We start from the raw sequence: 18,021 nt of genomic DNA on the forward strand, positions 1-18,021 counted from the left end.
AGGCCCAGGCCATCCCCCTACTAAGCTCCAGCTACAGGGGCCTTCCTTCCTTCTTTCCTGCCTCAGGGCCTTGGCACCTGCTGTAGCCACTACCTGATTAACTTCTGGGCTTAAATGACCCTTCTCACAGAAGACATTCCTGATCTCCAATCTAAATTAGGTCCTGTTGTCAACCTTTTCATACATTCTCTTCTTCACAGCACTTGTCACATTAAGTTTGTAAGACTGTTTTCTGAGTTTGTTTACATATAATGCTTGAGGGCCTACTAAATGACAAGGTGTGAGAGCAGGATTTTGTCTGCCTTTTGCACTGTGATGTCCTCAGGTGCCTAGCTGTGACTGGCACAGTATGTGGTCAATAAATATTTGTCCAATGAATGATTGAATCCAAAATACCTTGTGTTGTTAAATATGTAATCATGCTACTTTGTTTCATCCTTTTTAAAAAAACGACTATTTCAAAAGGAATGAAAAAACCATTTTCCCCAGCATCCCTATCCTGGAAAGTGACCACTCACAAAACTAAAATAAGATGCGGGTTGGGGGCGCAAAAAGCTTGAGAAAATGAAAAAACAGAGTTTCCTTTTACTTTCATATACTCAGCTGCTAAGAACTCTGGAATTTCCAGCACTTGGTTTAAACTGTCTTGAAGGTGAGACATTTCTGCTCAATACATCCTGACAGATTCTGGACAAGCTAGAACCAGTCTTAGGAGCCCTGAGCCTGAGTAATCAAGGCCTGGCCATCCCATCTTTTGGTCTTTTTTTTTTTTTAAGCCAAATTAATGGGAAGTTAAAAGATATAAAACAATATCATCAGATGGAACTTGGATGGAATCACACACAAATAAAGTCCATATTCTTTTATGAGCTGTTTATTTCTGGTGGGGGGGAGGTGGGGAAGTGGATTTAAATGAAATTACAGGACTTGCTTTTTACAAAGCTCTTTCACATATTTTCTGCTACTTGAGATAATAATGACGATGACCTCACCACTAACATGTAAGATAATTTTACAGATGAGGAAATTGAAACCCAGAAAAGCTGTGACTGACTCAAGTTCACACTGTTAAAGGTTGAAGCCTGAACTTGAAACCAGATCCTCTCATTTAACCAAATTCCATTCCTTTTCTGCTTTACCACAGTGCCACCAGCAGAAGATCCAAACCCAAATAACTCTCAGAGTCTAAGATAAATCCAGAATTGAGGAAACTCATCTGTTGTGGCCTTCAACACAGGGAACTGGAGTGTCCCAAACTCCTACCAAGGCCTGGGTACCTCCTGCCATCTGTTAACCATCTCCACTGGTCTGGGCTGAGCTGGTACCCAGTAACACCTTCCCTTGAAAAATACTCAAATCAGAAATGAAAAGCCCTCAGGAAAGAAGGCCTGCGTCCCCTCTGGTTAGTTCCCATCTTGAATGGAGGACTCCGATCCTTACTGCACATTAACTATTCATCACAATCACAGCAACATTCATCCGTTAATGAGTGCTAATTATGTGTCAAACACAGTATAAGCGTCTGACTAGGGTTAATTCACCAATCCTCCTCAGATGCTATCAGGTAGCCAACATTATTGACATCATCACAGAGAAGGAAGTAAAGTAACAAGGGTTAAGCAGTTTGCCTGAGGTTACACAGCTGGTGAGTGGCAGGCTGTGTGGCTCTGGAGTCCGTCCACTTAAACCAGTCTGCCACATTGTCTATTCTAATTTCCTCCTGACCATCAAATTCCATCAGAACCAGCTCATAAAGGAGTCAGCTTCAGCTTCTTAAAGAGAAGTTCTATACTCTCCTCCCAAGAGACAGGCCCATTAATTATTTCAATGGACATCCACAAAACCCTCTTCCAGCTTTCTTCCCCAGAGGCCATACAATTTGATCACAACTCTTCCTGCCTGAGAATAAATGGGGTTAAGCACAATTTCCACTAATGAATAATCTGCCATTTTCTGCAGAATTCACTCAAGTCTTTCTCACCCTTTGCCCCGCCAGGCAAACACTTTGCTTAGAGGCCAACCTGTACATCTGCCCTTTACTGCATCATCAAAGCCTGTGCACTGCCGTCAAGACTCCTGAACACAAAAGAAGATTCACTGAATTTCACTTCTAAATGGCACAGAATAGGATTATGATGGGGCTCACCCATTTTCTTCAATTTCCAATCCCTTTTCTTCAATTTACATCACAAAGAGTCAGACACAACTGAAGTGGCTTACCACACACGCACTCACACATCTAAATAACTAATGCTGTTATATAAACCTGGATGTATTCCCACTGGCCATCACAAATGAAAAGATGACTTTCTTCCTCTGTATTATGGCACATACCTATTTTATCCCTCCTATTGCCTCCTTTCTCTCATTCATTCACTCATCAGACAGACATTCCTTAAGTACTTTCTGAAAGACAGTGTAGCTTATTAAGATGTGGCTTCTGAAGTCAGATAGCCAGGAATCAAGTCCTGGCTCTGGTGTTTATGGGCTAAGTACCCCTGAGTGGGATATTTCACCTCTGTGTGCCTCCCTCTTCTCACCTATGAAATAGGAGTGATAACTGCCTTGGTGTCAGAAGGTTATCGAGAGGATTATACGAAATGCCCCAGACAGAGACCACTGTCAAGTTCACAGTCTCCTGGGGCAGACAGGCATGTATAGCAGCCGATGCTAGAAACAAGTAAAGATGCAATGAGAGAGAGCCTAAAGGTGGAATCAGGGAAGACTCCCTGGAGGAGGCATTGCTTAAAACTGTGCAAAGGCCCTATAGGAGGCAGAAAAGAGCATGCTGGCTTATAGGAACTGCATGTGGACTAGCACAGATAAAACACAGGAAGTGAAGGGGGAGGAAAGGGACGAGTCTGGAAATGTAAAAACACATCTGGCTGCAAGAGTTCTGTTATTTTCTTTTTAACATGACTTTATCTGTACTTTATCTGGAAAACAATGGGGAACAACAAAGGAGTTTAAACATAGCCTCTGACTCAACTGTCCAGTTACTGCCAAGAAACAACCACTTAGACCTAGCTCTACTGAGATTAAGGCTACTGCCTTTACAGATGGTCCCTAACAGCAGTTGAGAGAAGCAGACCCATTCAAGGGTCGACCATTCAGCCTCTAGGGACAGCCATTCGGAGGCTGGCTTCCTCTTAAGGCACTTACACTTAAAATTACCTGTTCTATTGACAGTGAGAAGGGATTCCTTTAATCCCTAGGCTCAAGATTGAAAACTGGGGGCCCATGAAATGAACCTCGCCTACAATCTCGGCTTTTTAATTACTCTGCCTGCTTTAGCTGAGGCAGACACTTTCCATTCAGTTAGTCCACACCATACTCCTCTGTCCCCAACACAGAAACCTGGAACCAGTTGCCATTTATCATCCTTCTTGCTGCTATTAATTTTTCCATTACCTCACCCTCAAGTCAAAACCCTTTTGTTGCCTCCTAACCCCTTCAGGCAAACATGCTTGTGACCAATGGCTTAGTTAAAAAATTCTATGTAGGAAAGTTTTATAACCAAGACTATAAGACACCCTGGTTTGTCCAGGACAAAACCTAATTTAACAGCTTAATTATCAAAAGCACCCTATTTCACTCTCAACAGTGTTTCAGCCTGGATGATAAATTGTACTGCCACTCCTTTGACAGAGATGGAGGTTTTAACCAAATATAATACTTGTCAATCAGTTGAAACAACTCTGATGCAGCCTCCACTGGCCCCCACCCCCAACCCTGCAAAGAAAAAATTGTCCCTATTCAAATGGTTCTCTAATGTTTATCTATAGACAGAAATACAGGTGAATTTCCTGAATGTTCACAGAATACTGTTAACCTTGACCCTTGGAACTGGCATTTAAAGTTCAGGCTAGAGACTGACCCACCTCACCAGTAATTCTGGGGAAACTCTGACACTGGCAAAGATGAAGCAGTGGTTCCCAAACAAGTTGGTCATTAGATCCCCTCGGACTTTAAAAATATAAGTAGATCTCTACATCCCAATTCAGATCTACTGAAGAGGGTCAACACAGTGGAACCCAGGAATCTTTATTTTTCTAAGGCTTCCCAGAAAATTCTGATGCTTGCAGACCAGGCTTTCTCCCAAAACTTCCTCCCTGAGTGAAGTTAACCAGGTGAATGAAAAATACTTAGACCCTAAAACCAGGGCTTCCCTGGTGGCTCAGATGGTAAAGAGACCTGCAATGCAGGAGACCCAGGTTTGATCCCTGGGTCAGAAAGATCCCCTGGAGAAGGGAAGAGCAACCCACTCCAGTATTCTTGCCTGGGAAATCCCATGGACAGAGGAGTTCAAGGGATCGCATACAGTCAGACACGACTGAGCGATGAACACACCAAAACAAAGGAAAAAGAAAAAAAAGAAAAATCCCCTACAACATTGATAAACATCCTTAAATGCAAGTGGAGTACTGTGGAAGTAATTTCATTCCAGGTACCTAAACAACTTAACATGATTCCTATTTTGCCTTGGCCAGAAAAGTCACAGCTAAATGTAGTATGCAATTACAGAAACCACCTGATATAAAGGTCCTGGCACATCTCTTTCTTCTTTGTTCCAGTTTTTTGTTACATCTTCTGATGTGTGTTTTTATGTTTGAAATTTTGTAGCTATGTATTTTACTGCTGTAAATCACCTTAAATCCATCTTACAAGTTGGCTGTATTAATTAAATATTAAATAATGATAGTTTAGCATTTTTAACATCATAGAAAACAAGACTGAACTAAAGAAATTTGAAATTCAAGTTCAAACTCAGTGCCATGTACCTTGAGGAACACCTCCTTTGAACTAGCGGCTGTGTCAAAGTATTCAGATATATAAGTTTAAAAGACTCTGAGTTGGGTGACATAGCAGAGCCCAGATCCACAGTATGCCATTTAGATGTGGAATTTGAACTCTCCTTAGTCAGACTTCTGACTCAATTTGTTTGTGGGTCGAGGTTATGGCACAGACTTTGAAGCCACATTATAGCCACAGAAGCTGTATGTGCTTAGGCAAGTCGGCTTGAAAACCCCAAGAATGTTTCAAACTGTTCTTAGTTACTCTATAACCATTTTTCTTAAGAAAATGAGGCAGTAAGTAGTTCAGGTCCTTATAGGTGAGCTGTGCCTTAATCTAGCTTCACTTCACGGTTCAGTGCAAAAGGAAACTAGTAATGCTAACGGGTGGCCAATTAGAGAGAAAGCTCTCTTAGTCTGAAAGATCAACCATCATTTCTTACATAGGAATAGAACTAAAACGCAGACAGCAAAGTAGAATACCCTGACTAATTGATCAAGAAGTCATCAATCTCTCAAAAGTCCCCATACAAGTCCCTCTGAACCTCATATGCTTTTTCTTTGTTTCTGTATTTATTTATTTGGCTGCATCGGATCTTAGTTGTATCACTTGGGACTCTCCACTGCAGCACGTGGGCTTAGCTGCCCAAGGCATGTGAGATCTTAGTTTCCCAGCCAGGAATCAAACCTGCATCCCTGCACTAGAAGGCAGATTCTAACCACTGGACAACCAGGGAAGTCCCCTCATGTGCTTTTCAACAGCCCCAAAAACAATCACCCACAACCCAAAGCCTTACCATTCACTAAACATATAACCTTGGGCAGTTATACTCTTTGTGCCCAGGCTTCATTTACCAAATGACTTTTTTTTTTTTTTTAGCTCCACCACTTGGCTTGCAGGATCTTAGTTGCCTAACTAGGGATGGAATCCAGACCATCACAATGAGAACACTGAGTCCTAACCTTTGGACCACCAGGGAAGTCTCTATCAAATGAAATTTATAATAGGGTCAACCTCATTCGTGGTTGGATTAAATGAAATCACATTTGTAGTTTAAAACAAAGTCTGGTCCATAATAAGCACTCAATATGCAGTAGCTACCATTAATATTTTTTCATAGTACCCAATGCCTTCTGTGTGTTAGCCAAACTGCTAGGCTCTATCTATACACCATCTTAATCCTCACCACAACCTTTGAAGACAAGTACTATAACTCCCACACTGAGGTTTCAGAGGCTGACCCTGCAGCTAATACAGGGAGGAGACAAGGTTTTAATCCTGGTCAGGCTGATACCAAGATTTCATTTTCCCATGACATCAAGATGGCTTTAATTCCTGATCTGCTGCATTAAAAACAAGGCAGAAAGCACAAAGCAATGACATTCAAATATTTCATCATGACATGGTAATTTGATTTTTAAAATGCTACATGAATGGAAAAATGTCTGAAAAATTTTGCAGCAAACTGTTAAACAGTGTTTACCTCTAGGAAGTAAGATTAGGAAACGGTGTGGGGAAGGCTTTTTACTGTGGGCTGTCCACATTTTTATACTATTTGATCCTGTATGCAAAGCACAAGAGTTCTAATGTAAGCATTTTATTAAGGCATATCACACAAACAGAAAAGGACATGATTTGTAAATAAACAACTGTATGGATTATCACGAACAAAGCGAGTTCATGGAATCAGAATCAGAGAAACTGAACGCTACCAGAACTTCCAAAGACCCCCTCATGCCTCCTTTCCCATCACTAGCCTTCTGGCAAAGTTTACCATGATCCCAACTATAGATTAATTCTAGTTCACACTATAGATTAATTTGGCTTGATTAGTCTCATATAACTGCAATGATGTGGTATTTATGTGTTATATGTCTGGCTTCTCAACACTGTACGTCTGTCTGATCCATATTATTTATGCATGGTTGTAATTCCTCCATTCTCACTGAGGCAGTGTTTCATTTCATTATTTGTTATAATTATGTGTGTATATATACCAGCATTTATTTCTCCATCTCACTTTTGTTAACGCATTTGAGTTGTTCCGAGTTTGGGGCTATCATGAATAGTGCCGCTTTGAAGATTCTTGATATGTCTTTCATGCCATGTGGACACTTTTCTATTGAGCGGTTAACTAGAGAACTGTTGACTCATAGTGTCTGATTGTGACTTCCCTGGTAGCTCAGTTGGTAAAGAATCTGCTTGTCTGCAATGCAGGAGACCCAGGTTCGATCCCTGGGTCAGAAAGATCCCCTGGAGAAGGAAATGGCAACCCACTCCAGTTTTCTTGCCTGGGAAGTCCCACAGACAAAGGAGCCTGGTGGGCTACAGTCCCTGGAGTTGCAAAGAGTCAGACATGACTGAGCATATAGAGTCTGATCACATTAAGCTTCAAAAGTGTAATTTTTAATGGATGTAAATCATTGGTACATCACCTGAATTTCATCTATCTATATGCATTTGACCTCTTTACCCTATATAGGTCATACCTATGTCCTTATCTTCTTATCTGATATGAGTAGTCATCTCTATTAAAATTAGGCCAAGTCTTTGGTCAAGAACCTGGTCTTCTACAAGATCAGAGCATTCTTCAGAAAGTTGTCTTTCAGGTTGATGGCATTTTCTGAGAAGGCAGTGTACTATATATATGAAAACACACCACAGACCTCAGTTACAGATGACCTTTCCAGTTCACCCACACTGGTGCTAATAACAGTATCAACAATCACAACGGGGTGCTAAGTGCTACATAGAAATTACCTTTTTCATATCAGGCTTTCATGGGTACATTTCGTCCTGGACTTGACTCAGCTCCCACTTTCCGGGCCCATCCTTGGCTGGGCAAGGTGGATCTGTCCATTCCCTGGTAATCTTCATTTGTCATAAAAACTGCCCCCAAATCCCCTCCTGGCCACCCAGGCAGGCTTTTCTCTGGCAAATCATCCAATTCCTCTGCTCTTGTGTTCTTCCCTGCCCACAGGGCCATGGACTCCCGTGGCTGGGCTGTAATTCTCCCGGGTGGGGCCATGGCTTCCAGTCTCTCAGGAGGAACGGGAAGGGGAGTTGCTGTTCTCTGAGACGCTCTGAGCTCTAAGAGCACCAGGGCTGAGACCAGCCCGGCAAACGCCCCGCGCCAGAAGGGTCTCAGGGGTGAGGAGTCCGGCAGAGTCCTACCCCTCATGATGATACCCATCCCACAATCTGCACTTCTCAGAGCTGGGTGCTGGGTAATACCAATGAAATACTGATAGTTATGGCTTATCAGGGGGCAGAATACTGTGGTTAAAGCTGGCCTGGGAGTCAATCTGCCTGGTTTCAAATCCCAGTTCTGCAATTTATCGTGTGTCCTGTGTCCCTGGGTTGTGAAGAAAAAGATAATGTAAGTGCACACCTAGCACAGAGTAGGCACTCACAAAATAATAGCTACTGTTACAATATTATTATGACATAGAGGTTAAGGCCATGGCTTTGCAGTCAGATAACTCAGTCAAAATCCAGCTCTATCCACTCACTACTGCATGACAGGGGCAAAGTATTTAACATTTCTGTGACTTTTTTTCATCCGTAAAATGGGCATCTTAATTTTATCTACCTTACAAGCATCACAAGGATTACTGAAAGAATATATTCATATTAAGAACACTGCTTAGCATATAAAAAGTCTTATATACAGTTTAACTAGATTAACTATGACCATTGTTGCAAGTTGATCAAATAAATATTCTCATACAAACCTGTTAAGTGTAAACAGAGGCTCTTGTGATTAACACAAGAGTCATTTAGGCACAGATATTCACAGATGACTAACACAACCCAAATTCACTGAAAAATATTTCTGAGTTCATAACACATTTTCTCAATCAACTGGTGGTTAAAGATATAACTAATGCCATATGAGAGGCTGGGACCCTTTTTAACAATAAAAAAGGGGGCCCTCGTATTCAAAGGGTACAAAACCATTTGTTTGCTCATTTGTTTCTTTATTTTACCCTCACAGAGAATTGAACCTTAGAGAAGGCATGTAACATACCCAGGACCACCCAGTGTGCTGTTCAGGACTGGAGTTCAACCTGAGTCCCTGTCCTGGGCACTCTACCATGCAGCTTTTCAGGCTTCCCTCTGAGACACACTGGAGGTCGAATCATCCTTTAAAAATTAATTTTATGACATTTGCTCATTTTTAATGAGCAATTAAAACCTTTACCTTTTCCTTTACAAAGAAGTTAAGAAATCGTTCATTCACTGAAAAATCTGTAAATTCAAATTGCCTGACCTTTGGGCATGGAGCTTCTCCCCTGTAAAAGGCAAAGAATACTTGTTTCCCTCTCCTCCAGGGAGCAAAGACAAGGTATGCCCAAGGAATGAGCACAGCCTAGAAAACAGTCCCAGGACAAGACGAATTATGGTGCTCCTCCCAGTCCTGATCAGACTAGGAAAGTGACCTCAGTAGTTAGATGACAATCTCCTCTCAATTATCTATCCCGTTGCAATACCTTAACACCATTCTCCACTCTCTCCTCCTCAAAGACAAGCCAACAAGGCTGGCACCCAGGAGTTGGGGTAACAGGCACAGTCTCTGGTCGAAGGGACATAACACAGCTTAGACAGTTTCATGGCATAGACTCAAGCATTCATTTCCATGACATTCCCTGTAATTCGTCCTCCTCCGCCACTCCTTAGACCAGCTGGAGCAGCTAATATTTCCTAGGTGATCAATTTCACAGAATGAGGGAGCACACAGCAAGGGCCATAAATGCATAATGAGCCTTTATGGACAATTCTGGCTTTTCACAATTTGACCAATAAGCCCTGCTCTTTCACCCTTAAGGACATGATGTAAGCCCTTGAATCTGGAAATAACACTCTTAAAAGTCAGAAAAGACCCTCTGACTACAGAGTATCCATTATTCAGCACCCCTCAGTATGCATGAGTGAAAACCAGAGGCTCTTAACAGAGGCTTCCCCAGGACTCAATAGGCAAATTAGCAACTCCTCCTACCAAGAGCATCCCTTATCTCTAGCTCCACCCCTTCCTGTCTTTTGTCAGTTGCTGGGAGAGGAAAAACAGTCAACATAAACTCAGCAGCAATTTTGGCCGGGGTGTGGATTCTCTGAAGGCTTCCCTTGAAAGCAACTAGAGGAAATAAGAAATTGACACGGCAAGGACTCAAGGAGATAGACAACTGTAGATCTGACAGAGTAAAAAATCTCAGGGGACAACTGCAAATGTGTATCTAGATAAGTAGGGAGTCCAAGGTAGAGGCTTAAATGAAAAACTGGGAAAAGGAAGAAAGAAAGTTTTATCCATCCAAATTTGGATATCTGGGTTGAAAATTTATCACAAAAGCACAGATGATATACTGAGGAATAAAAGCAGCTATTCACACACATACAAATGTATTCTGTTTGTTTCTGTTCTGAAACTAGCAAAAAACAGGGAGGCAGGTTAGTGAGCTGCTGAGGTTTATGTTTTTTTTCAACTGGTGGAAAATTGCTTTACAATGTTGTATTGGTTTCTACCATACAATATCACGAATCAGTCATAAATATATATAAATCCTCTCCCTCCGAAGCCTCCATCCCCACCCTCCGGGTCATATTTTACACACTATCATTTGTAAAACAGTTAGTGGGAAGTTGCTATATAACACAGGGAGCCCAGCCTAGCACCCTGTAATGTTCTATATCTTGACTTGGGTAGTAACCCTATAGGTTATTTATAACCACTTGCTGTGCATTTTTAGTTTATGACTTTTTAATTTCACAATAAAAGTAAGTTAAAAAAAAATTTCAAGTACCCAAGATACAGAGTTATATTCAGGAACTTTAGTAGTTTAACAAAAGGATGGAGCCAAGACCAGAATAATTCATGCAAGAGAAAGCAAACATAGCTATTTAAATAAAAGGCACTCCTCTTCCAGCCTAATTTTATGGTTTGCTTTGGTGTGGAGACTCAAAGTCTGCATATACAAAACCATAGCAAACTGTATCTGCCCCGATGATAAATGTAACACACCTACAACCAGAAGGTGTGTATAACTTTGTGGACACTCACACCTCAACACTGTTCACTGTTTACAGAGCAATCTCACATACCTTAACCCACAGCCAGTGGCCAGAGTTATCCCCATTGTGGAGATTTAAAAAAAAAAAAGAGCCTCAGACAGGAGACTCCCTCCAGGTACAGCTCAAGTAAAAAGCAAAAATCAAACCTACACCAGATTTCCCCCACTGGGGACCCTTTATGACAATGACTTTCCCACGCTCAGGAAGTTCAGAGGCCCATGTTTTTTCCATGTGGAAATAATGAGGTGAATAAACGGGTAAATACTTGTCATCAAGAGGATGTCACCTCCTCTGAATAACCTTCACTTTCCAATCAAAGGACAGCCCAGGGTGTTATAAAGATTAGCTTTCCTCACTAAACCACAAACATCTTGAGAGTGGAGCTGTGCCTTCTCATTTCTGGAACTCTAGGGCTTTGCATAGTTTCTAGAATATGGGACATGCTCATGACACTCGTGCTAATAAAAAATAAACATATAAGGGTACAGACTAATGAATTCACAGAACTGTGGTTTTCCACCCCATGCCATCATTCCTGCACAGTGCCACTTGCTTTAAGCCTTTTCAAAACAGCTAAAACGATAGGCAGTAACTGCCCTTTCAGCAGATGACCAGTAAAATCTCTCTTCCCCTCCCCCCAAGAGTTTTTAAAGCTTTTTGGTTTTCTTGTTTGTTTTAATCACCCCTACTCTGTTCTCCTGCCCTGTCTCCCATTCTTAACAGGAGCTGTATTCTCCAATTCTAAAGAAAAGGTTTCATGTGATACATAAATCCAGAAGCTGAGAGGGCTGACAGGTTAATTATAGACACAAAGAGTGGGGACAAATGGACTATGAGGTAAGCGAGTCTAAATGTCTCTTCCCTGGATAAGCATTTATTACTAAGCCTGCAAAGATTTACTGGGCACAGCCAGGTTCAGCTCGGTGCCAAGCTTGGGCACGGGGGTCCAGATTTGGGAAAGGCAGTTTCTGCACTTGAGGAATCTGGCTGGTGCCTGGGAAGACGGAATGTACCTGGGAATACTCAAAGTGGCCCCCTGGGGACAAGAGGTGGAAGATAGGGAGGAGACAGCGCCTAAGAACTGAAGCACCTGTACCTTCTGGGAGTGGGATGGTTAAAGAAGACCTCATCAGTTCACTAGGCCCACCTGGAAGGAAATGTAGGTAGGACTATGGCTGGACAGAAGACCAAGAGGAGGCCTGATTCTTTTTCTCCTCTATCTCCCATTCTTTCCAGGGCTGGAAGCAGGGACTTAAGTCAAAAGGACCTGTAGGTCTTCCCCCTCCCTCCCCAACCTCCCCCTCTAAAAAAGAATGTTCAGATGACTGGAAAGGCAGGTCTAGGGTCACCTTCAGCAAGCAGATGAGCCCAAGAATGGAATGAGAGGCCTAGCAAAGAGTGATACCAGAATGCTTTTGGCTCCCCTTTTAAATTCAATCCAAAAAATTTCTGGGCCAACTTCCACGTGGCACACTGAATGTGGCACCTCTCATTGGGACATCAAGCTTGCCTTTAGCCCAGACTAGATGACCAAAGCCTGGGCTTCCAAACGCTAAGTCTGGATCTCCCTCGGGTTTCACTTTATTGGGGATGATGGATCTGGTCGTCTCCAGTTGAACCGGGGCCCTTCCAAATAGATGAGGGCTCTCAGAATTTTTCAAGCACCACTACCCCCGGACATACACATAAGGTAGGAACCTCATCGCACCCCTCCCTGTTTATGGCCGATCGGTTGATAATCCCGAAATGCCAGGCGAAATATGTCACAGCCATCTCCCGCGAAGGAATGGAATATCCAAGAGGGTTTATTCGGGTTGGTTTGTTTCCAAAATCCCGCCATTTCTTCAAAAGACATTAGAGGGGTAAAACCTGGCCATGAATGAAGTCCAATGAGTTAAGACTTCGACTGCTGTTAATTTCACTCGTCCCCGGGGGGCACTCCCCCACCACCCCCCAACCTGGCCCAGTAAACCTCCCCGACACTCCACCTCAGTTTCCAGGTAGTTCCTGCTATTTCCAAACTGCTTTCGGCCGCTTTACGGTGTGGTTAGAACAGGGGAGTGTTATCTCTCAGCGAGCGGGATCTGCGGGTACCCTGAGCCCCTCGCCCGCTGACAAAGCGTGTCCACACGGCCGCCACGCCGGGGCGAAGGAACGAAAACTGCCCCCCGCTGTCCTGCGGACGCGGTAAGTGGATGCTCCGCAGCTCCTGGCTCGCCTGAGAGCTGGGCGTCTGGCAAGGGCGGCGGGCCCGAGACGTGCGGAAAGCGCTCCGCACACCTGGCGCACCTGGACGCGCCCGGAGATCCCAGCTCCGTCCCGGGCTCCGGAAACCACCGTCTCCGACCCCTCCCACGGGGCTCCGGCCGCCCCAGGTCCCCTCCAGGGCACGCCACTCCCCAGCCCGGGATGGCTCCGCTCCCCGCGGGTCCCAGGGCTCCCCTTACCCGGGAAATGGCGAGAGGCTGCTCGAAGTCCTTGCCCCCCACGAGGCGGAAGCCCCAGGGTCCCGGGCCCTGCAGGACTATTTGCTGGGTGGTCATGGCGCGGCGACGGCGGGTGGCGACCCGAGTGGACAGACGGGGCAGGACGCTGAGCGGCGAGCTGGGCTCCCTGGCAGCTGTCGGAGAAAGAGCGCGCGGCGCGGGCTGGTGGAGCCTGCGGCAGGCGGGAGCTGGGCGGGAGGAGGGCGGGGGCGGCTCCGCCCAGGCCGCGTCGCTGCCGCCCGCCCCTCCCGTCCTCCCGCCTGCGGCCCGCAGCCGCCCCCAGTTCCGTGCACCCGCAAGCTGCCCAGGCAGAGAGTCTGGTCGCGGGAGCTGGGGGTCAGCTCAGGGTCTAGGGATCTAAACAGCCCCGCCCCGGGCGCAGCCCGGCGGAGCTCCCAGCCCCACCGCGGGCTCTAGGTGAGAGGCGGGCAGGTTCCGGCGACCGCGGAGGAGTCTACGCTTGAAAACCAGTTTGAAAGTGCTTTGCAAAGTCACCCGTTTGAGGTCAGGTCCGTTTTCACATTTGCTTTCTTGTAAACGACAGTGATGTTTTAAAGATGCTGTCCAGTGATCTCGCTAGAAAATGTGAAGCAGTCAGGGCATTTATAGCTCCATTTTACAGATAAATTAGCTGGGTCCGCCTGAGATTAGAAGACTTGCCCGAAGCCACGCAGCTGACAGTGGTGTAACTGTACAGTCGCGCAGGCTCCCCTTGCTAAAGAGCCCCACAATGGAACTCTTTTAATGCTAATGAGACCGTCGCGTGAGTTTGTAAGGGAACTTCAAAACCTCCCTAGAAACCTCTCCTCCAGGCTGGACTCGCCTTAGGTTCTGACCTTCCCAACAATTCAGACCTCACTGAGGCAGACCAGCTGCGTGTAGAGGTAACCGGGTTGAGTCCAAACACCTGGGTTCGCAGCGCGCCGCTATCCTCCTCAGTGGGCTCTGCCCCCCTCGCCCTGGAGTACGTTCGCCACGCCAGATCGCACCACGTCTCCTTGTCCATTTACTCTTGAGTGAAGCGGAATGCCTAAGATGCTTGTAGGGCCACCCACGGAATGGCCCCAGCTCCCTCTCTGATCTCATCCCCTTGTGCCGCTCTCAGCCCACACTGGCCTGTCTGTCGCTCCAGCCTCAAGGCCCTGCCTCAGGGCTCCTGGAATGCTTTGCTCCAGACATCCTAAGGCTCGCCCTTTGTACCGATGTCATCGTCTTGGTCCGGTCATCTCCGAGAGACCTATTTAAAACTTCCTCTCTAGAACCCCGAGTCACCTTCCTCTGCTTTTATTTTCCCATTATGCTTATCATCATCTGACAAAATCAGTATTTCACTAATTTGTACCCGGCCCCCACCCCTAATGTTTAGTTCCCCAGGGGTAGGGGTTCTTATCTGTTTGGATCACTGCTGTATCCCAGAGCCTAAGAATAGTGCCTAGTACGTAGTATTTAATGAAGGCAATACACTGGCCAACATTATGACCTTTGAATCTCAGGTTCTTCATAGTTTTCTTGGCTCCAATTCATACTGCCACCTGAGCCCCAGTGTTCTGTCTCCTCGTGATACTGGCCTACCTACCGAGATGCCCTGTGCAGAGATTTACACATATAGGGATCATCTTACTTGTCTAATTGTGTCACAGGACAAGTGACTGGTTTGGGAATGGTTTGCTTGAATTTAGAAATAAAATGGATTTATGTCATCTATCCATCCCTCTCATTTTGCATCCTGATATTCTTTTTAATTGAGTATAGTTGATTTACAATGTGTTAGTTTCAGGTAAGTAGCAAAATGATTCAGACATATGTTCTTTTTCAGATCCTTTTCGAAGTTATAACAAAATAATGAACATAGTTCCCTGTGCTATACAGGAGGTCTTTTTTGTTTATCTGTCTTATATATAAAGCAGTGTGTATCTATTAATCCCAAACTCCTAATTTATCCCTTCTACCCACTCCCCATCCTGATATTCTTGAATGTGAGAAAAAAAGAATGGTGTTACCACCAGGAGCCAGCTACCTGATCCATTAAAGCCAAAAATTATCTTTTTTTTTTACAAAGATGAATATTTTTAATAATAAAAGGTACAATTCCCAAAGAATATAGATATTATAAACCATTAGACACCTAACAACAAAGAAAGATACATAAAGCAAAAATCAGAAGAAATATAAAGGAGAAGAAAAAGCATATAATCATTGTGAGACATACTAACATTTCTCTGAGAATATTTTATCAAGTGCAGAAAAAATAAAAATGGGAGCATCTTGAATGATGTTATTAATAATTTAAGTCTAATAAATTAATATTTACATCAACTTTTATTAATCTCATATCCTACACAAATATATTTAAATTTTTGTATCTCATACATTGTTATTAGATAAAATTATACCATCTTTGATTAAGATTCTCCTGATTTAAAAACATGCTTGTGTTTCAAGTCCCTGCAGAATTTGGGAGACTCACCAAAGTCTGGGTCTGCCCTAAAATGGGGAGCAGTTTTGAATATTTTGTGTCCTAGGAAGAGAAAAAGGTTGAAGAGCCACAGCTCCTGTACTCCCAAAGGTGGGAACTGCCTCTCATTTATCCCTAGGTGTCCTGCTGGGGATGTATACATCTGCTGGGACCTGATACACCGTGGGTGCCAACAGTTCCTATTCTATACAGTATTCTTTTCGGCTATAGAGCGCTAGTACATAGGTTACATCATTTAGTTTTTAAACATTGTCAGTTGTAGTCTGGCTCTACACAGCAAGAGCTAAAAACAGTCAACACCCTGACCAGGTCATTCCCTTTCTGGGCACTGATTCCAGGATATAATTTAAAAGAAGAAGTGGAGAAGGAAATGGCAACCCACTCCAGTACTCTTGCCTGGAAAATCCCATGGACCGAGGAGCCTAGTAGGCTACAGTCCATGGGGTCACAAAGAGTCGGACACGACTGAGCAACTTCACTTCACTTCATGGCAAAATGTCTTGTGTGAAACATGTTTATCTTAATTTCCATGAAACAACATTCTGCAGTCTAATAAAACTTTTATCTACTGTAAAAAAAAAATAAAAGAAAAGAAGAAGAAAAAGCTATATGTACAAAGATATTTATAGCTGCATTATTTATAATGACCAAAAAAAAAACTGGAGTTAAGCAGCCACAGAAAAGTGGCTAAATATGGTATGGCCATGTGAGGGAGTAGTACACAGCCTAAAAATGATAATCATGAAGTCTATGAGAAGGCATGGAAATGTGTTTTCAAGATTATATAAAAAAGAATGAAACAAAATTATTTCTAAACCAAGTATTATTTGTAAACAAAATTATTTATAGAGTTTATGGATAAAAAATAAAAATTATGTTTACCTACTGCCAAAAATTAGGAGCTAGTACAAAAACTTTGAGAGATGCAATTGGAGAAAAAATTCAATCCAACAATTTCTTCTAACAATGATGTAAAGTTTTCAAAATAAAAATTAATTAAATAGCCTCAGCTCCTTGGATGGAGACTAAATGCTAATCTTTCGGGGGGGGGGGGGGGGCTCATCTTCTATCTTTTTGATCTCTTTCCCCCTGCTCCTGTAAACTAGCTCTGAGTTGGGCACACAGCCTCTATTCAGAAAATGCCCAGTTGATGGATTGACAACTCTGACCCCCAAAGACAAGCAACCTTGTTTTATCTTAAAACTATTACTTATTAATTCAAACTCTACAGTTCCCTCAGACCCTGACTCCTGCAGAGTACTAGTTGAAAGGTCTTAACCTCTCTGAACTTCAGTTACCTGGTTTATTATAATTATAATGAATTCCATGGAAGTTTTTTGACCTAAACAGCCTACATTAAAATACCTGTGTATGAGGGGGTGCAGGTAGGGTAGAGAGGATGCTGAAGAAATGGAAGCAAGGAGGACAGGAAAAGGACAGAGGAGCAGTGATCTAGGAAGTCAGGGAATAGTGGGCCTTTCCAACTGTTCAGATTACAAGTGGTCAGGACAGGGCGGGTGGCGTCTGCTGGGGGGATTCCCCAGCCGACAGGCCCGCCCCCCTTTGGGCTTCTGCAGAGCTGTCTACTCCCACACCCAGGGTGCAATTGCCAGGGTCATTCAGAACCACTGCTTCCCGGAATAGCAGCCTCATTCCTTTTTTTAATTAACTTAATTATTTTTTAATGTATTTATTTATGTTTGTCTGTGACGGTCTTGTGAGACTAGGGCTGAGCTAGGCGTTACAGACGGTCTTATTTAATTTCCAGGGCAAGTCCTGGACTAGCCCAGGGGACTGCAGAGCTCCCATTCCTGGAGATCGTGGCCATGACCCCTCCTCTGGGACTCAAGAGGAGGCGTAAGTGACTCCCCGATTCCAAGCCTACCCTGGGATCTGAGGCGGCTCTGTACAGAGACTAGAGAGCCGGAAGCTCTTATCTAGCCGCCTGGGGCGGGGCCGTGGCGCGCAGCTGCACCCCCAGCCCCAAGCCAGTGCCACTGCCCCGGGGCACCCTGATCTAAAGACATCAGGGCAACTTTTTTCTTCCCTCGCTGAAAAGAACTGAAACACTGAAACCCAAGCTCAGAAGTTCGCAAAACAAAGACATCTTTTCCCGCCGGTCCTATCCCGCTTGTCTGGCCCCCCAACTCGCGACCTCCAGGGTCAGCGTCCTGTACTCAGTACAGTGTCCTGGGATCC

The 18,021-nt window shown here is 44.1% G+C and overlaps 1 protein-coding gene across 1 annotated transcript in view; it reads right to left on the reverse strand.

Annotated features, from left to right (window-relative positions):
• Window positions 1-13,504, reverse strand: part of PDLIM1 (PDZ and LIM domain 1) — a 39,930-nt gene extending 26,426 nt beyond the window's left edge. Inside the window, exon 1 of the mRNA XM_020883454.2 lies at window positions 13,308-13,504. Within this exon, the coding sequence (XP_020739113.1) occupies window positions 13,308-13,403 (96 nt within the window). The 5' untranslated portion in view covers window positions 13,404-13,504. The remainder of the gene's footprint in view (window positions 1-13,307) is intronic.
• Window positions 13,505-18,021: the final 4,517 nt, after the last annotated feature.

This window comes from Odocoileus virginianus, chromosome 7 (assembly GCF_023699985.2).
Source record: "Odocoileus virginianus isolate 20LAN1187 ecotype Illinois chromosome 7, Ovbor_1.2, whole genome shotgun sequence".
NCBI classification, from domain to species: Eukaryota; Metazoa; Chordata; class Mammalia; order Artiodactyla; family Cervidae; genus Odocoileus; species Odocoileus virginianus.